General features: G+C 44.8%; 1 protein-coding gene across 1 annotated transcript; it reads left to right on the top strand.

Moving 5' to 3' along the window:
- The first annotated feature begins 659 nt into the window (after positions 1-659).
- On the top strand, positions 660-19,925 carry DCT (dopachrome tautomerase). The gene is made up of 8 exons (XM_054217003.1): positions 660-1,056; positions 10,780-11,079; positions 12,550-12,650; positions 13,774-13,940; positions 15,674-15,853; positions 15,959-16,094; positions 17,334-17,535; positions 19,744-19,925. Exons 1-8 carry the CDS (start codon positions 660-662, stop codon positions 19,923-19,925), a joined length of 1,665 nt encoding a protein of 554 aa, XP_054072978.1.
- Positions 19,926-20,740: the final 815 nt, after the last annotated feature.

The raw sequence follows: 20,740 nt of genomic DNA, 5'->3' as shown, positions 1-20,740 counted from the left end.
GCGAAAAGGCTATTAATAAGGGAACCCTTCTCCACTTGCCACTCAGATGTTTACACTGCAAGCACTGGAGCTCCGCAGTCAGCAGGTGGAGTCTCCATCCCAAGCTGTTACTACCAAGTTTATTAATTTCCGTTAATGACACACCTTTGTCCTCTTGTGCTTCCAGTTCATTTTCTACTGCCGCTGTTTTAGTGGCAAGTGTTATTTTGCAGCAAATGAACTGAAAAGAGAAGGGTTTTCCTCTTCTGTTTATCCTCTCTTTACAAGGTTCTCATGAAAAGAATAAACTTGTTTCTCCAGCCACCTCAGCTAAAACAAGACCATCAATTTCTCATGAAAGACATGGAGAAATAAATCTGAGGCATTCACCCTCCTGACAGACTGCCAGAGCCCGCAGAACTTGCTCTCACGCTGGCATCTTTTCTGCTCTTGATGTCATGTGCAAAACACGAGGATTTCTGCTGTGCTAATCCCTCTAATGAGGGCTTCTCCCAACCTCTATATAAACCTTGCTCAAAGCCGTGGCTGCCGGGCAGGCACCGCAGAGCCAAAGCGCCCATCTTTTGAACTGCATTCAAGGCAATTAGAGACCGGGATTAAACAAACACCCGACACCAGCATCCTCAGTAGCGAGAGGGATTATCCTGGTTGGCTGGGGCATGGAGCCGCAGCCAGGCCAGGCTGTCCCACGGCGGAGATCTCCCCGCTCCGCTCACTCAGGTCCAGCGGAGAGGCAGAACCTCCACCCAGCCGTAATGGGCGCCCTGAGGTGGCTTTTCTGGGCTGGGCTGGGCTACCTGAGCTGCTGCTGGCCGCCCCGGGCGCAGGCACAGTTCCCCCGTGCCTGCATGACGGTGGATGCCCTTCGCTTGAAGCGCTGCTGCCCCGCCTTGGGGACAGAGCCAGGCAATGTCTGCGGGTCCCTGCAGGGCAGGGGACAGTGTCAGGGGGTGCAGGTGGACACTCAGCCCTGGAGTGGACCCTACACCCTTCGAAATGTGGATGACCGGGAGCGGTGGCCCCTCAAGTTCTTCAACCAGAGCTGCCGGTGCACAGGTGAGAGGGGTGCAGGGGTGAGGAGACGGGGACAGATGGGTCTGAAGGCCAGAAACATTCCTGGTGCGAAAGGCATCAAGAAAGCTTCAAATATTATCAGTTTCCTAAAAACACTGCCAAGTTCATGGTACTATCAGCACTTTTTCAGAGCAACAGAGTTGAAAAAGTGTTCTCTCTCATGCAAACTTTGGGTTTTCTTCTCTCCCCCTGGAGTTGACCCTGTAGCCGCCCATCACCTTTCTCCACAGAGTTTTGGATGTTTCAGTGCTGCATCGAGACCTCTGTCACTGCTAATCATGGCTCGGTGAACTTGTATCGGTGTGCATTGATCAGAGATTTATTCCTTTTGGAGTAGTACTTTGCAGCACAATATACCCCTGCGCACTGAAAACAGGTAGATACCTGGCTGCGGTCTTTCCCAGGATCATTAACTAAGTCTACAACTCACTCTGATCCAATGTGGGTCTGTACAACCACCGAAGAGGCCATCCTGCCCTTTTCCTCCCCATCTCCAGCCGCTCCTTCCCACCCGTGCTTTTACATGGGCTTCCATGTTCACATGCTGGAAGCAAAACAGGTCAGGGAGCTGATGTGCTTGAAGGCTCACCTGGCCAAAAGGATCAGGTTTTAATAAGACCAGTTCACGAGTACTGGCAGGAGGGAGGGAATAGAAAGGTGAGGTCAGGACAGGATAAGGTGCCGGGACTCTTTTTCAGCAGCAGCCCTGGTTGAAGCAGGGTTAAAATGAGGAGGAACCGTAGCCTCAGCCCAGGCTGGGTGGCAGGGGTGGCAGGAGATGGAACCAGCAGTCAGGCAAAGGGCACGTCTCAAGCACTGAAATCACCTGCTGGGCAGGTTTCACAGGCAGCCTGGGGTCTTTTGTTGGAAACATAAAGTTATTTGAGTTTTCTAACATGGGGAGAATAGCCTGTTTTCCTTCAACCTGATTCTTAGAACTAGCTGAACTGTTTTGTCTAAAATACATCCGGGCTCTCACTATGAAAAAAGCCCAGATCAATCTGAGAAAGAAGCACTATAGAAAATTTCACCCCATGAGGTTAAGTTTTGCAATGCTTTTATCAACTGAAAGCAGAGACGTAGGGGCTTAAATTATTAAGTTACCAAAGGTCCTCAAAATAATAACAGACTTTAGAGGATAAATTGGTTTTTATCTCTTCCTTTGACTAGATTTCAAATGCTTGTGTGGAAGTACTTTTCCAGACACTTCACAAAAAGTAAAGGGTTTTTTCATGTTAAAGGTTCTTACATACCTCCAAAACTAAAGTCAGGTACCACACACAGGCACAGACCCTGAGTCAGAAGAGCCCACACCAACATTTACACAGCCTGAGCAATTAGGTTAATCAAAACCTGGGAGTAAGTTGAAGAGCAGTGTAGACAGACATGGTCTGCGTAGGCAGACGTTCATTTGCTTGTCCAAGTAGAGGTAAGCACCGGTATTTGATATTTGCAGGGCTGGGTCCCAAGTTACGTGACTGGAATATAGTGTCCTGTCGTTCAGCCTCACTTCTGCTGAGCTGTCCTCTCTCCTCGCCTCTAAATCTGGTTTCTCTCACTGTGTTTTTATTTTGCTTGTATTCCTCTTTCTCCTTTATCATCTAAATATACCAGTGATAAAACCTTAAGGTGGAAGGCATCCTTAAGGATGATTTTCAGAAAGGTTGCCTGGGCTCTACTCTGGTGCTGCAGGCAAAGGCATTTCTAGGAGAAGGCTAAGAAGTTCACAACTGCACGGGATTTGAATTAGATGTGACGCTTTTATAATGCTGGTGATTGTGTCTCTGTGTCTATTAATATTTTGTTGTATTTTTTTTCACTCTGTTTTATACACTGGTTGGCTGTCTGCTCACCAGAGTTCTAAGTAATGTGATGTGTGGTCTTTGTTAGGCATCCAGGGCTATGGTACCCATGGTAGGGAACATAAATTAAATGTGCTCATTCAAAGGCACGTGGAACAGCGCACATCTCTACTATTAAGGTATCTTACTTTCCAAATGAATGTTGTGTGCAAACTGCCTATTAGAAATGGTTCCTGGCTCATGCAAACTCCAACCCATGGTGAGGCTCTTTCTAGCATTTTAACAATATAAACGGTCATGTTCCAGTGCCATCTTGGCACTGTTTAATTTATAGTTTAGACATGGTGTAAACGATAAGCTATGGGAACTCCAACTGCCATGTAGCTGATTATATTTGGATAGACAGAGCCATTTAAACCTGTCACATAGCTGATGGCTGTACTGTAGGAAACCTGGAGGAGCTGGCCAGGATTTTCCAAAGTCAGGGATTCTGGAGTTCTCACAATAAATTAATCCATGTGAGCATTCTGCTTAAAACTTAATAGCTAAGGATAAAAGGAACTCTGAAAATTTGACCATTTGTTGTAGCTGTTAATTGAGGAAAAATATCTTAAAACCATTTCCATCCAGGTCTGGGTGCTGAATATTTCTGGGAGAAGAAAAAAAAAGAAACGAAGAAAATCCCAAACACAAAGAAATATTGATGAGCGGTTATTGTGGGGTCAGATTATTTTTATATTTTTTCTCATATTAATGTTGATTTTCTAAGGAAAATTAAAAAAGAACATTTCCATTTCTAGGCATTAGCAGGTAGCATGCATTAGTCTTTCTTTAACCGGGGACAAATATAACAGAATAAGATTATTATGACGGAAAGACCCAGTTTTACTTCCCACATTTTGTACAAAGAGCTATGGTCAAAAAAGCAATTGTAAGTCTGTTGTCAGGATGCTGCTTGCTGCGCGTTTCACTCAGTGTGTTGTCGGCAGCAAAAATATCATCTCTAGAAAAAAGATGTGGTTATGGAGCACTGTGTCCAGCTCTGGAGTCCTCAGCGCAAGAAGGACATGGACCTATTGGAATGGGTCCAGCGGAGGGCCACGAAGATGGTCAGAGGGCTGGGGCACCTCTGCTATGAGGACAGGCTGAGAGAGCTGGGGTTGTTCAGCCTGGAGAAGAGAAGGCTCCAAGGAGACCTTATAGCAGCCTTCCAGTACCTGAAGGGGGCCTACAGGAGAGATGGGGAGGGACTCTTTATCAGGGAGTGTAGAGATAGGATGAGGGGTAACGGTTTTAAACTGAAAGAGGGGAGATTCAGATTGGATATTAGGAAAAAATTCTTTACTGTGAGGGTGGTGAGGCACTGGAACAAGTTGCTCAGGGAAGTTGTGGCTGCCCCATCCCTGGAAGTGTTCAAGGCCAGGCTGGATGGGGCTTTGAGCAGCCTGGTCTAGTGGGAGGTGTCCCTGCCCATGGCAGGGGGTTGGAACTAGATGATCTTGAAGGTCCCTTCCAACCCAAACCATTCTGTGATTCTATGAATGTACCTGGGAGGTAGCAAAGAGGTTTTAGTTCCTGTCTAATTTCAGTTTTCAATCTATTGTATGCGTTCTACAATTGGTTTGGGTGCACCTAATATTAATTCAATTTATATAAATTCTTAAACTGAAGTGACCTGATGACAGTTCCTGACAGCGTGCAGTACTACGTGAAGGGGAATGTGGTAATTTGTTTTTCAATAAGGTGCATGTGTTGCATTAGACAAAATGTTGGATGCACTAGTCTAACCCTGAAAACTGACACTTGTAACTAATTACACCACAAAGCAGTATTTCAGTGGGATAGTTAAATTTAGTTTAGAAGAATACTGTTTTAGAAGACTTATGAACTAAATGCTATTTTGAGTTCTAAAGGAGAAAACTGTACTAGTGGCACAGCATTTTAAAAACTCAGTACAGATTATTGTGAAAAAACCACTGCAGTCAGTCATGTGGTCGCTAGTACAGATTGTGACAGTGATTAAACAATGACGTGCTTTGAGTTCACTGAGGAGTTAAACATAATTATCATTCATTTCTTTTCCTGCCACTTTCTACAGTTGACGTGTGGACATGTGCTGAACATTATTTTTTTTCCATAGAAGTTTTTTGAGGGAAAAAAAAATCTTTTCACATTCCTGTGCAATATTTAATCAAGCTGGTGACAGAGGGTTTAAATTCTATTGTTTAGCTGTAAGCAAATTGCCAGTTAAGCCACGTAGTTGATATGATGGCCCTCCCACTAGGAAAAAAATGAGCTTTTGAAGTAGTTATAAAATAGACTTATTTACTTGTTGTAGGGCAATGTAGCTGTGGGATAATACTGAATTAGAACCTTACCTTGATGATCCCGTTAAAGCCTGTACTAGGTACAGATCTTCCACATCCTACAGCCTAACAGGACATCCAAATGAAGAGCTAGAGGAGACAGAAGAACTAACCATTTATCTCACATGGTGGCAATCTGGATCCTACCCTTGGGGTACTGCAGTATGCTGGTGTTTCAAATCTAATGTAACCCCTGTTGTAATGCAATGGCTAAAGAAGTCTGAAAAGGAGTCCTTTCTCCCCATCCAATAGAAAATGTGTATTAAGCTGGTGTCCGTGGAAGGAAGAGGCATGGCAGCTGCTCAGATTTCGTAATAAAGCAAGGCAGAAGATGGTGAGTGTTGGATGGGTTCCTTTTTACTGAAGACAAGACTCTGCGTTGGTGGATTTATTAACGCATGTTATGCTCAACGTCTGAAGGCCAACCATGTGCTATGACTGCTCAGAGGTAGAAAAGTCCCTGTCTGTGAACTCAGGCAACCAGTGGGGTTGAGAAGCAGACTACAGTGCTATGTGATAACTGGTGTTGGCATACACCAGTGATGCGTATTAACACATACCAAGTGTCGTGTCATAAGAAGTATCTTTTTCTCGGTGTCATGCCCATGGACTGACCCACTGGGAGAGGCTGCATGGCCATAGTGCCTACAGAAATAGCCAGATTAACCCAACTTGACTGGGATAGAGCACCTGAAAGTAGTGGAACAAGCAGGGAGTATCTGGACCCCATCTGTGACGTGATCTCCCGTCTGTGTTCCAGAATGACCTCCCACACTATATTCTTTAGGAACCAGAAGAGGTGACAATAATCTCTGTTGTCTCTGGCATAGCTTCAGAGAGGTAGTACACTGAGTTGCTACATATTAGTCACTAAAGGCAAAAAAATGCTAAAGGCATGAATCCTTGCATGTTCCTATGGTCCCTGTGTTCAAAAGGATATTAGAATCATAGAATCATAGAATCATTTAGGTTGGAAAAGACCCTTGGGATCATCGAGTCCAACCATCAACTCCACTCTACAAAGTTCTCCCTTACACCATATCCCCTAACACCACATCTAAACGAGTCTTAAACACATTCAGGGATGGTGACTCCACCACCTCCCTGGGCAGCCTATTCCAGTGTCTGACCACTCTTTCTGTGAAGAATTTTTTCCTAATGTCCAGCCTAAACCTACCCTGCTGCAGCTTGAACCCATTTCCTCTTGTTCTATCGCTAATTACCTGTGAGAAGAGACCAGCACCAACCTCTCTACAATGTCCTTTCAAGTAGTTGTAGAGAGTGATGAGGTCTCCCCTCAGCCTCCTCTTCCTCAAACTAAACAGTCCCAGCTCCTTCAATCGCTCCTTATAAGATTTATTCTGCAGGCCCTTCACCAGCTTCGTTGCCCTCCTCTGCACTCGCTCCAGCACCTCGATATCTCTCTCGTATTGAGGTGCCCAGAACTGGACACAATACTCAAGGTGTGGCCTCACCAGTGTTGAGTACAGGGGGGCAGTCACCACCCTACTTCTGCTGGTCACACTATTTCTAATACAAGCCAGGATGCCATTGGCTTTCTTGGCCACCTGGACTCCATTGAAAGGGTCTCAGTGTCTTACTGAAAATGTCTACTAATGTGTGCTATATCCTGATAATATGAGATTACTTTGCCAGCTCCCCTAGAGCTGTACCATCTCTAGTCCACCATCAGTCCACCATCACCAGCGTAGCAGATGTTGAAGTTAAGTTGTAAGAGACTGGGACATACGTTTCACAGTGCTATCATGTGGGAAGTCCAGAAGGCAGTAAATGAACTTTCTGAAAAGAGCAATGCATCATTTCCAGACCAGTGGCCTGGCTTTAGAAACAAACACTGAAAAAGTGGTTTGGGTGGGACGTAAACCTGTGTCTGTGTACTGCAGTCATTCCTGTTTGCAATATGGGAAATCCCACAGACTTCCATCAGCTTCTCGCTATTTCAGCTGCTGCATAACAACAGTCCGGTGATGCATGGAGCCTACTGAAAGAAAATGACAAAAAGCAACTTTCGATTTCATGAAGCGTTGTTGTCGTGTGCTTTTCTGACAAGAGAACATTGCCAAATAGACCTGAGGATGTGTTGCGTGAAAAGGGGCAAAGCGGTTTTGGCAGAAGATAAACCCCCTTGCGTTCTAACACTCCTCACCGAGGTGGGAGGCCAGGTGCGGCTAGGTTTAAATCCTGAGTGATGCCCAATTCAGCACTATCAGTCCAATCGCGTTTAATATGTATTAAACTATTACGATTTGGATACACTAATAGTGGACTGCACCTTCAGTCTAGTCGTGTTCATGAACTAGCATGGCCACTCTTGAGTCTTTGGTCGTGTTCAGTGAGAAACCAAAACGACTAGCTACTTAAAAAAGTGCAGTTTATTTAAACAACAGATATATAGGTTCTTAGGATTGCCGGTGATAAATACACTGTCTGCAAAGCACGTGCAAATGAAAGTATTGTTACATATACAAAACGCACGACAAAGTTATAAACGATACAGCCTGGCTCTAAATGTAGAAAAAAGAGTCTCTAGAGAAATCTCTAAGTTTCCCGAGAAAGCACTCGGTATAATCTAAGTCTTACCCAAAGGCGTCCCTATGGGGGGGAAGAAAGGCTCAGCCCGTCGACTGCTCCCAGAAGTCAGTGATGTAATTCTTTATGATGGTGTCTTCCCTGGGCATCCCCCCTCTCTCGGGCTATTTTTATACTATTTGTTATCTTCAAGGTGGAGTTTGAGTGACTTTAGTCATACATAGTTTTATCATGATTGGTGTAAATTTCTCTCGCTTCACAATTAAAGGTATAGTTTACGAGAAATTCAGGGCGCAGACTCAAGAAGGAGTGGTCCTACCTCGGAGGTGGGTAGCCTTCGGGATGGAGGTGTGTTTTGGTATTATAATGACATTATAATGAGCAAAGTTCGCACAAAGGACAGCATTTCATCAAAATTTGACAAAATGTTGGCTCTGAGCATCTAGCGGGCAGCTAATTGGCAGCTTATCTGTTTCATGGTATCATCCCATTCCCGTATCCGCTATACATCATAAGGTAAAGCCACGGAATAATTGCATCCCGTCCTGTACCTCATGTAGCTTATCAGGGAACCACAGATGTTGTGTCCTTCATGCCAGCTGCGGCTATTTTCTACCTCAGAAGCCTCTTGATTTTATACTTTTCCTTAAGGTGTGAACAATGCTGTACTTTTGTATTTTTTAGCCAATTTAGTATTTATTCCACAGGATGCTACAAAAATGTTCAACGCAATCAGCAGTGAAGTAATACTGCCGTGGGAAATACCACTTTGCCTGGGAATTGGCTCCTCCTGTTTGCCAGTCTCTTCTTCACTGCTGTCCTCCTTCTTACTCAGTAAAAGCTCATATCCCATTGAAAAGTGCCTGGTGAAGTGGTGGAAAGAATAGACCCCTTGGATTACTTCACAGATTAGGCAGTTAAGGAAGAAAATCCTGTAGAGCGTCAATTGGATATAATTAGCACCTGTAAAGGGTGAAATGAGTGAGGAGTCACTGGTTTATCTGACTTCAAATGCCATAGAAGTGGAGAAGAGCATTTTTTCCTACAAAGATGACTCAACATTTCAGGCTTTTGCAAATTTCTTTTCATAGCCTGAGGAGGCGCATAAAGTATACCTAAAATATGGGTATTGTCTCATAAAATGATCTCGGGCTTCAAGAGCTGCGTATAGTCAAAGGGCCCCAGAGAGAGAAATAGGCACCTTCAGAGCCTCAGCAAATGTCTGTTGGAGTCTTGTTCTGATACCAAGACCAGACAAACCTGGCCTGCACTAATTTTTGTTCCGTTAGTGCTATATTTCAAAGTGACGCTTATCCTACGCTGTGAGTAGATGGGTCATTTGAATTACTGAAGTGTGGCCACCAATCTCAAAAAAGGTTGTTGAAAGATCTTTTCGTGGTTAATTCCTGCTTTGCCCCTCTTCTCTTAAAAAGGACTGAATTGTACCTTTGGGTGTGAGGGGACAACATCTGCTTTCCAGAAGTTCATGTTCCGTGTACTGAAACTTGTGCAATATATGCAGCCTAATTAGGCAATGTGGCAAGATATTCCTGATATTTGTCATCTGGTCAGTACAGGCTGGAGCATGTGAGGGGTCCCAAGAGTGCAGATCCCAGAGGAACCCTGGTTGCCCCAGTACTCCTTCCTTCCCCTGGCAGCAATGCTTGTCCTGCATCCCTGCTAGGCCAGCAGCCCACCTGCGTGTGGGCAGGAGACAGATGTCCGCTGCAGGAATGGTCCCTTCCCCGTCTCCCCTGGCAAAGGCAAAGCAAGCTGCAGGGGGACCTTTCTGCTGCTACTGGCAGCCTGCCACGGTGGCGAGAGGCCACACTTAAAGCAAGCTCTGCTTTCCTGGGCTCTTCCACCACACGAGGGGGTCTGAGCTAATAGCCTGGAGGGAACCCGATGACTTGCCTTCGGAAGGATGCCAGCAGGGAATGACGGTACTGCAGTGTTTCTCAAGCTCTTATTGCAGCACTATTTAATTATGCTTAAAGCATGACCTGCCACACCCCTGGTGCTTGTCCTGGATTGTGTTGGGTCCCAGATATACTGTTAACAGACGTTAGTTCCTTCCTGAGTTTTGTCCTTAAGAGAACTGTTTTGGTTGGGGATTTGTTCCTGTGCTTAAGGACCCACGTGAGCTGACCCTTTTTTGGGTTTGATCCTGGAAGTCTGGGAGTACTTGAGAGCCAATTGAGCAAAGCACTTCACCATGTGCTTAACCTGAAATGCTTGGCCCTCTCCTCGGTGAGACTCCTCACGTGCCTGAGGGCTCCGCAGAACTCTGAGCACCTTGCGGTGCCAAACCCATTACCCAGCACTTCAGCTCCCCAGCTGGCTGAGTGTGATTCTTGACTCTTCTGTGGCTGTGGGAAGTGATCCGACCTTCTGGTTAGGCAACTGGCAAAGCTGCCAGTCTGCTCAGATGCTGTCCCTTCCAGGAACTGGTGTCTCTGGGGAAAAAGAGTGCTAATCCTTAATTCATTGAAACTGGTTAGGGGTCTAGAGCACAAGTCTTATAAGGAGTGGCTGAAGGAGCTGAGGTTGTTTAGGTTGGAGAAAAGGAGGCTGAGGGGAGACCTTATCGCTCTCTACAACTACCTGAAAGGAGGGTGTAGAGAGGTGGGGATCGGTCTCTTCTCCCAAATAGCAAGCGACAGGACAAGAGGAAATGGCCTCAAGCTACGCCGGGGCGGGGGGGTTAGGTTGGATATTAGGAAAAAATTATTCACCAAAAGGGTTATCAAGCATTGAAACAGGCTGCCCAGGGAAGTGGTGGAATCATCATCCCTGGAGGTATTTAAAAGATGGGTAGACGTGGTGGGACATGGTTTAGTGGTGGTTTTGTCAGTGTTAGGTTGATGGTTAGACTCCATGAGCTGAAAGGTCCCTTCCAATCTAGACAATTCTACGAATCTTTTGCATTTCATTGTTAGTTTTCCCTGATTCATAATGTCATGACTGCTCTTTCCCTCTTGATTCAGGAAACTTTGCTGGCTATAACTGTGGTGACTGCAAGTTTGGCTGGACCGGCCCTGACTGCAACGTGAAGAAGCCACCAGTTGTCAGGAAGGATGTCCACTCCCTGACGGCAGAGGAGAGAGCGCAGTTCTTTGATGCTCTAGACCGTGCAAAGACAACCATTCACCCAGACTATGTAATTGCAACTCAGCACTGGATGAGTCTGCTTGGTCCCACCGGAGAGGAACCGCAAATTGCCAACTGCAGTATTTATAACTACTTTGTTTGGCTCCATTACTACTCAGTCAGAGACACGCTCTTAGGTTAGTGCTTTTCTTATCCAAGGGGCTCTGCAGGTAAAAGAAAGGGGGAAAAGTGTCATTGCTGAACAAAGGTAAGTATGCTTACCACAGCTGCATTACTTTAGTGAGCAGTGAGTCCCAGTAGGAGCAGATCTGTAGAGTGAAATGGTGGTAAGAAGCTGGTGGCCACCCGCAGTTAAAGGACCTTCAGACTTGCTGCAGTCTGGTCCCTGCAACCGAACACCCTGTGGTGGCTGGAGCACACCAACCACACTTCTGGTGCACCTTCCGTCTGACAGGGGAGCGGGTCACAGGCTTCACCGTTGGGTGAACTGAAGTGTGGTCAGGCAGTGACTGACTTCAAAAAGATGTTCCTAGTCCACAGGACAAGGTAGATGCAGCAGCAGTGGGAAAGGGGCTCTGCAGTGGTGAAGGCAGCGACCATGCAGAGACGTTGGGGACCAGGTGCTACTACTTTCTGTGGCCTTCAGCAAGTCACTAAGGGTGGGATTTGCCTGACTAACCACAGGTGGCTTTTAAAACCAGACCATGTTAGAAGTTTGGGTATCTAACTCCATGCTTTCTCCCAAGTCAGGATTCCTAGTCCTTCTTGCTCTTCTAGACGGAAGTACCCGTGCCAGCCCCATTTCACAAAGCCCAGCTCTCACAGGAGGAGGCAGCAGTATGGCTTTTCCACCCAGCAGTTCTACGTGCAACCTGAACAGCCCATATCTACCTCCTTGCTAGAAGGTGTCTGCTACCCTGCAGTGGGTTTTCTTCAGTCTCGTGTTCTGACACGGTTCCATTTTGCAGGGCTGAAGGAAGCAGTCTCTGTCCTAGCATGAGCAAAGGTCCTTCAGGGGACTGGGCGGTCACGTGGAAAGGGAAAGAGGCAACTTCAGCGCTGCTGCAGTGATAAATAAATTCTTATCTGGGTTAAAGCTTGCTTCAGTGATAAACATATCCATATGTTGTTTGAAGCCTCTAGCCTTTGAGTGCCTGTGTTCTCATGTGTAAGAATAAGAGCACAATACAAGAAATAACAAGCACAATTTGAAGAAAATTGGCAAAGGAAATGTTGAATTACTGTTGGCAAGTTATGGAAAATACTGAGGTTATCTTGATAGATACACAGTGTAAGTCCTGCCACTGAGCAAAAGAATGAGATAATTTGATACATATTAGCGAGGAGCTAAGATTTTAGACAAGAAGATTGCTTCTTAAAACCAAAATTCACTAAAAGCATAGGAAATCTTCACAATATCCAACTTCTGGGGGAATGTGAAGTGTTGAGAAGCACTGAAGTGAATATCCACAGAGGAGTTTCACTTGTCCCCATGTGAGTGTTGTAGCTTCTGATGCGTGCGTTCTTTCCAAAGGTGCAGAGCTGCAGGTTTTTGTTTAACTCCCCTCCGGGCAATAGAAGAAGGTGCTGTCTTTCTCTTGAGCCTCATCTGGTGCCTAAGCTCTTATTTTATCTTCTCTTTGTAGGACCCGGCCGCCCCTTCACAGGTATCGATTTCTCCCATCAAGGACCTGCCTTTGTTACTTGGCACAGGTACCATTTGCTTCTGCTGGAGAGAGACCTGCAGGTGGGTGAGCTTTTTCCCTTTCCCTTTCCCTTTCCCTTTCCCTTTCCCTTTCCCTTTCCCTTTCCCTTTCCCTTTCCTCATGCAGCTTCTCTCTTTTGCTACCTGACTCTGTTGAGCCAGCCGAGGGTAAGCTATTTCGTAGGACAGATTCTTACCCAAACTCCCAGGAGCGTTTGCTCACTGATCTTTTTTTGTTTAAAGTGAAATTACTGCTTTCAAGATACCGAGGACCGAACAGTTTCTCACTGTGAACAATGATGTGAAGGTTATCATGGAGACTTTTTTCTTCATCTCCCCAACAGGGGACAGAAGATGTGAATTAACAGTACTTATTAATAAAATCAAAGCAACACCTACACGTAAAACTTCGTAATAGATGTTGTCTGCTGATATTGAAGGTACCCTCCTAATTAAAGCAACTCTAAATATTACCCCCTTTAAATGTGCCATGCTATACATTTAATACATGCATATATTTAGCAATATATCTTTTAACGAAATATATGTTAATGTGCCTGACAGTCAGTTGTCGAAGCATTGACTCATTTCCATTTGCATTACTGCTACATTGGCAATGTTACTGTATTTTAACCTTGCAGATCTCCAATGAAAACAGTTGCTATCAAAATAGCTGCAGGATCTTGCTTGCATGAAATCATATCTTACAAGCAAGCATGAGCAAATGTGCTGTATTCCTCTGTTACTGCAAGTTCAGATCCTTCCCCAGGGCCAGCCTTTCTGGAGCCAAAACAAACAATATGCGCGATTTTACCCGTTACCCACTTACATCACTCAGAAAGATTCTTAGTTGCTTAAGGCTCGATTCATCTCTGCCTCTGCCTGGTCTCTGCGTTGGTAGAAAGCCTAACATGGCCAGAAGCAGCACAGCCAACAGTAGAGTAACTGGTGACAATGTCTTTGCTAGGACTGACTTAACCCCCCAATCTTTTCAAAAAAGGAGTTGGAGCAGCTCTGTGAAGAGCGTGTAGGTGCAATGCAGAATGAAAAGCAGAATATCCAGTGAAATATCCAGCGAATACACAGTGAAACAACTTGCAGGTGTCCCTTTCTTTCTCTTGCCATTGAAGGTGGTCTCCTGCTAACGTGTTTCTGTCCATTGCAGCGACTGATGGGCAACGACTCCTTCGCGCTGCCCTACTGGAACTTCGCCACGGGTAGAAACGAGTGTGACGTCTGCACCGACCAGCTCTTTGGAGCATCGTGGCCAGATGACCCGGGCATGATCAGCCCGAGCTCCAGGTTCTCCCGGTGGCAAATAGTTTGCAACAGGTATGAGAATATCTAGGGCAAGCTCGCCTACCGATTAACCCTTGCTTTCAGTCAGTGTTGAGAGCGTGGGCTGCACTCTCAGTGTGAGTGAGCGGCAGGAAAAGAGCCAAGACATCTTTTTTAAAACTGGGAATCACCATCGTTTTGTGTGTAGATGGTGCTGTGTAAACTTGCCACCCTGGTATTAGGGAAATGTATTTTTTAAGATGATTCTTTTGCTACAGGATTTTAGTCGATTCAGCCAATTCGAGGCTGCCAAAAGTCTGAAGAGTTTGCACATTGGCAAGTATCTTTTTGAAGAAGAAATGCCTGGTATTGGTTCTCTGTAACGAACACTGGTTTTTGGTGGCAGAAAGAGAAAGCCAGAGACAGGCTGAAAAATCTGTTCCCTTGTGTTGGGTGAGATCTTTAGTTTATATATATACCTTTATATATATATATATCTTTAATTTATATGTATAAATATATATATATAAAATAAATATAAAAAAATATATATGTATATCTATATAAATATATATTTTTATATACCTGATATATTTAGTGCAGTTTGGGGATTGACTTCAAAGTGACTGAGATTTCACATGGAAAGCAACACGGAGACAGCCAGGAGCTTGCTGCCAGCTCTCTATAGGCATATACTGATGGGGGTGAGGGCAGGGCTCCGATGTGCAGGATCGGGGCGCTACGACAAGATGCTGATGGTTACAATTCTCATAAAACTTTCCTCTGTAAGCTCCGAGGTAGCATGCAGTCGGTCAGATGGAGGTACCAAGTGCTCAGGGTTTTTGAAAAGAGTCTCTTTCTCTGGCTACCTAAAGAACTACTTGAAATTCTAGCTTTAGGCACCAGTTGGCTTTAAATCTTGCCCCTACTTTTTCTCCAAGATAAATAGGGTTTTGTTTTTTCTCGAAAACTGAAGTGACTGAACTTTTGCCTTGCTAAGGTTAAAGAAAGAAGGGCTTTTGTTTACTTCAGGAGTTTCTGAAAATGCAGTCTCATTTTATACTGAATAGCGCAGAATTTTTTCCACAAGTGTTACACGGTTTTTCTCCTCCTTCTTCGCTCTTTCTCTCCATGATATAAACGACTTGCTCTCCCTTGCTAGTAGGCAAACCCTGCAACAGCAGGATGTCCTACAGGCCCTGAAAAAGAGGATGTAGTGCATCCTGGAGGGGTGGAAAGTGAAATCAATAGAGGACGAGGGGTAGGAAGTGAAATCCTGTTTTCCATCATTCCTTGCATTTTCTTAGCCCACCCTGCAGTGGGACTTCCCTGTTTATTTTCCTCTTTGTTAAGAGTTAAAAACCTAGTGCTTACCCAGGACTGAAAGTTTTTCAATTCAAAATTCAAAAGACTCTTTCAGATTGTCTGGCAAAAACTGTTCTTGCAAAGCCCTCGGGAGGGGAATAGGTGTGAAGGGAGCTGTGTTTGCCTTTTCTAAAGCGTCCTCTCTCTGTGGAGGATGAGACTGGTGAGTCTTGGTCCAAATGACTGGTGGTCCACAGAGGCCGCAGAGCCACGGAATGTCATAGCATAGAGGCAGTCCTGCGATAACTTCAGCTCCCAGGCCATGGGAGGTGAACCCAGATGCCCCAAGAGGTGCCAGTCCCTAACCCCTGCTCTCTCCCATGTCCAGCTGAGGCCTCTTTTATACTACGGGAGAAAAAGCCAACAAGCAGGGGGTGTCATCGCCATCTTCTGACTTGTGCCTCTTTCTGTTCCATGCTCAGCTTGGATGACTACAACCGCCTGGTCACCTTGTGCAATGGGAGTGACGAAGGGCCTCTGCGGCGGTGGCCGCCTGGGGGCTCCGGGGAGCAGCTGCCCACTGCGGAGGACGTCAGGAGGTGCCTTTCCCTGCAGGAGTTCGACAGCCCCCCCTTTTTCCGCAATTCCAGTTTCAGTTTCAGGTTTGGCCTTCGGCTCCTCCAGAGCCCGCTGGGTCATGGGTTTTCTTTACGCGTGTGTTTGTCGGCACAATATGCTCACTTGTTGATGCTTTTACCCATCCACAGGAATGCGCTGGAGGGCTTCGATAAACCCGGCGGAGCCCTTAACTCGCCGATGCTGAGCCTTCATAATCTGGCTCACTCTTTCTTGAATGGGACCAGCGTTCTCCCTCACGCAGCCGCCAATGATCCCATCTTTGTGGTATGTCTTTTTCCCCCAGTCTGGGTGGCAGTGGCTCAGAGAAGCTGGCTCACCAGAGACTGGCAAAACAAGTAAAGTCAATTCCCTAAAAATAAGTCCTTAAAATAGAAAAGGAGATTTCTCTTTTCTTGAACATTGCCACGCCTGCATAATGGTCAAATAAAGAGGGAAGGAATCTCAGGGTGATTTGTGAAATATAAAATAAGTTTCTAGGGAGAAGAGCTGCTTTTGTTTAAAACTTCACAGGCTAAAAGGAAGCACATCTAATTTCACGGTCTTTTGGGGAACAGAAATGTGATTTCACTGGTGCGTTGGTAGAGTGCTGCATTGCAATGAGCAGCACGAAAAGCAATGTGCAAATAAAAAGCCAACCATTGACTCTGCTTACACATCTTTCCTAATAAATTCATGCCAATTTCTTTTCCCCTTTGTTAGATTAAACCACAGTGATTATACAGAGGAATTCTAACACAATTAATTTATTTCTTAGCTTTATTTTAAGTTTGCAATCTTTTGTTGAAAAAGTTAGCCCAAGTACTTACATAGTGGTTCTCCAGCTTATTTTCTTAATAATTCTTGAATTCCTCCATGAATTCCTTTCTTACACAATGAAATCTTAATTTCACTAGGCTGTAATTTTAAATGCAATGTTATTTTCCATGCAATATTTTCTAATTTTTTTCAAGGGTGGTAATTAAAAAACTGAACTCAGCTGGGAAACAATGTTCCTGTATTAGTGCTTTATAGACCTATAGGCTCACTAGGCGAGACCTGATCAAATTCATGGGTCCCCAGAGCTGTGGAGGATCAAATGAGCATGAAGGAATCAAATTTCCCACAATTTTCTGTACCTCTTCAAACACGAGAAGAATAAAATACTTTTGAGAGGTACATTCACCTGAATGAGCTCAGTGGGCCCTCACCTGAGAGGACGGACCTCCCTATTCATTGCCAGCTGATATTAAACTGTCTGGAGAAAGAGCTTATTATGAACAAGCGGCAACAAGGACACATACAGCAAAATATCCCATGCAGGAGATCAATTTACTCCATTCTCATGAGCTTTCCTGGTTTCCCATTCTGTAAATCCCACCTAAATTACATTACCCTCTTCTCTCTCAAAAGCTGCTGCCACCTTAGACGAGACTGTTTTAAGCGTGTTTTAAAGTGTTTTAAAAAGTGTTTGAAAACTTCAGAAAGAGCTTTAGTTGGTGTGTGTGCCTATGCCTGGATTTGCAGGTTCTTCACTCCTTTACCGATGCCATCTTTGACGAGTGGATGAAGCGGTTTAACCCCCCTGACAATGCCTGGCCGGAGGAGCTGGCCCCCATTGGTCACAACAGACTGTATAACATGGTCCCTTTTTTCCCCCCTGTGACCAACGAGGAGCTCTTCCAAACTGCGGAGCAGCTCGGCTACACCTACGCCATTGACCTGCCAGGTACGTCTCGGAAGTGCGGAGGCTGTTCCAGGCCACGAGATGAGAGCTCATGTTTTCAGTGACATGAAAAATAAGGCACCTTTCACAAAGCACTTGGGTCTATTCACCTGCTGACTACCAATCCCATACGGTAGCGGAGGTAGTTAAAACTCACCGGGTAAGCTGTGGTAATGACAAGCGTGCACACCCTTAGTTTGCTCTGCTGCAAAATGCATCAACTTGAGCGGCTCCGGCATCGACGACGTGCTCCTTTGGGGTTGAGGAGTCTTTGATTTTGGCTCCTGCTCCCAGAGCTGTTTGTGCCTGTTACGGGATCCTTTAACCTGTCAGAGGTCAGGCACTCTGCCAGGGAGCACAGAGCCCTGAATAGTACCGTGCCGTGAATCTCGTTAGAGGTGAACTCCATTAATCTTTGGATACACTGGAGCGATGCACCTGAGTGTTTTGTATTATAAAACCCCAATTTTGAAGATTTTCTGTGCCCGTGGGTGTCATATGTTTGTCTACAGGTTTGTCTATATTCGTTTGAAATTACCCTTGACACAAATCAGACAAAGACAAAAAACAAGAAAGCAAAATGTACAAAATCCAAAATCTGCAACACGAGTTACAAATGTTTGTAAAAGGCACAAGTGTAAGGAATGCACGAAAACCAGGCCTCAGATGCTTTCCCCAAGATTAAATCCGAGCAGTTTCTTTCTCTCCCTCTCTATTCCTTTGAGAGGCAGTAGGTGCTTATCTAACCTGTGTGGCCAGAAATTTCTTCTAAATGCTTACCATGTATCTGTGGTTTTAAATGCTTACCATGTATCGGTGGTTTTAATCTGTGGAGACTGTTTAAAGGTCTATACACTGCAAAAGATTGAAACCCTTGTCCTCAGGCTGCGGTTGTGCAGGAGAGCCCCGACTTGTGGAGTCACGCTAGCTGCCTCTGCGGTGCTTTTCTCAGGGGTGTCCCCAGAATTTCCCCTGAGAATTTAAACTTCCCCATTTACGGAGTTTAATTTTTCCTCCCCTTGGACTACCGTCCCCACTCCTGCTTTGGATATGCTGCTCCTCCTTGGGCACGAGGTACCCAGGGAGGAAAAAAGGCAGCTTGTGATTGTGCTGCTTCTCAACTCCCACCTAAATATTTAGCTCACTGTGAAGCAGCCTATCTATCCCTGTCTGCATGGTCTGTGTTCAGACAATACAGTTTTTACATCCAAACCCTTCCCTTTTATCTAAATATGTAAGTTGCTAATTCTACTTCATGGAGCCGCATTAGAAATCAACATATGTAACACATTGCTGGCTCTTATTGAGAGATGGTAAAGCAGTAAACAATTCATTTTGGGGCCTTACTGAACTTGGCCATGATTGCCCTCAACTCTTTTGTTGATGGCGACTGTGGATTGGGGCACACAACTTTCAGTCGCTTTTATATTCAGTGTGACATCTCCTTGAGCCATCTGTCTCATTAAGCCCATATGTCTGAGTAACTTCTAAATACTTGAAGTCCTTTTGAGAGGTTTTTGTGAATATTTAGTCAAATGTAGTTATTGCCGTCTCAGTATATGTAGCACTTTTCCAGGACAGGACAGCAGGCGGTTTTTGCTTCTGAAAGCATAATGAAAACAGAAAATAAAGTTATTCGGCCAAGTGGAGCAGGGTTATTATGAGAATGGGCAATATTATCTTAGAAGACAGAAGTGGTTCCCCAAAAGTAGTTCAAAATCAGAAGATGAGACCTGGAGCCGGTCGGCAGAACCACACTGAGTAGTGTTTTCAGTTAAAAGTTTGACAATGGGCTGCTTTGTGGTCTGTTGGAGAATTTGAGGGTTTTCTGTTGACTGACATAGTTTGAAACAGCTATGCCGAAATGTCATTATAGAAAGAATTGCTTAGATAATTCAAAATTTTGGCTGAATTAGATATGAGAATGATCTTTTTGTCTTGTAACTGTTAATCTTTCCTGTTCTCAACACTTGAAATTTATATGAAAGGTTGAAGGTTAAATTCAGCTGTAGGCTTCTGTGGCAGGAAACATCTCTGGCTCTGGTATGCATGTTGGTTACACGGTGCATTACCAGCTGCCCCTGTGGCCAGTGGGTCTCTAGGCCACATAAGTAATCATAATTACCAGGCTGTGGGATATTTTCTTTCTTCCATGTGATTTGGGAAATTAAAGTATGTGCTGTCCTCACTTCAGGCATTCCGTATTTCCAGGTTCACTTGAAGAAACCCAAATGTGGGCTGTCACGGTTGGATCCACAGTCGGAGGGGCGCTTATAGCTCTGGCCATGCTCGTTCTGCTGCTTGTACTTTTCCAGCACCGAAGGCAGAGAAGAGGTTTTGAACCACTGATGAATGTGAGCTTCAGCCCCAAAAAGTACATGGAAGAGGCCTAGTGCCCTTGCTTTACTTCTTTGCTGATTCTTGTAGGAAGTGACCTTGATTGCCTCACTGAGAGTTTAGCTGAGAGTTTATCACACACTCCTTCGGCAGCTAACTACATTGTTCTCATTCAGGTTTTCCCGTTATCTTGTGAATTGTAATATATGAAGTCTCTGGGTACGTATGTGCAAGGCCCAAGACAGGCCAGCCTTTTCTCATTACCAAACGTTATCTGGAGTGTGTTACACTTGTAAGACATCCTCTATAGATTCAGATCAAGACAGCTAAGAATCCAAGTAGAAGAAAAACAACTTGAATAACCGAGATAATTTTTCACCCCAATGTGCTTTTGATTTCATTTAGCAGCTCTAAGATGTGCTGAAAGTTATTAACTTTACATATATATTTGAATAACATATTGTTTTACAATTACCAATAAATATTCTGAATGAAATAGTCTTTTTTTTAAGGTTCAAAATGTTTCATGCTCTTTGACAAAATACTGTAGGACCCCCATGGGTATAGTTTATTTCATCATATATGTTATTTCCAATCAAGTTGATGTTAGCAATAGGTAAACCTCCAAACTCAAAGTCTCCTAAAATTTAAGGGCAGGAGTTCCCTGACTGCTAGGTATACACTTGTGTTTTACCTCTGTGTTAGGGACCTGTGACGGTAGTTGAAAATGGTGCTCGTCCTTTTCTGTTTTGGCTCTGCTGCACTGTTTCATGGATCTAGATTTAAATTTCCAAAGTCTGTGACCCAGGACTCAAAGTAAGAAGACTAAGATAGCTCACATTACCCAGGTCTGCAGGTGGGGGATCAGGCT

The sequence above is a fragment of the Rissa tridactyla genome, chromosome 1, assembly GCF_028500815.1.
Source record: "Rissa tridactyla isolate bRisTri1 chromosome 1, bRisTri1.patW.cur.20221130, whole genome shotgun sequence".
NCBI classification, from domain to species: Eukaryota; Metazoa; Chordata; class Aves; order Charadriiformes; family Laridae; genus Rissa; species Rissa tridactyla.
The sequence above is the reverse complement of the archived record's forward strand: the minus strand, read 5'-3'. Positions and strand labels throughout refer to the sequence as shown.

Coding starts and splice junctions, on each gene's coding strand:
- DCT (XM_054217003.1), top strand. CDS start 660: ATGGAGCCGCAGCCAGGCCAGGCTGTCCCACGGCGGAGATCTCCCCGC. Junction 12,651..13,773: donor TGCTGGAGAGAGACCTGCAG/GTGGGTGAGCTT, acceptor TGTCCATTGCAG/CGACTGATGGGCAACGACTC. Junction 16,095..17,333: donor CCAATGATCCCATCTTTGTG/GTATGTCTTTTT, acceptor CTGGATTTGCAG/GTTCTTCACTCCTTTACCGA.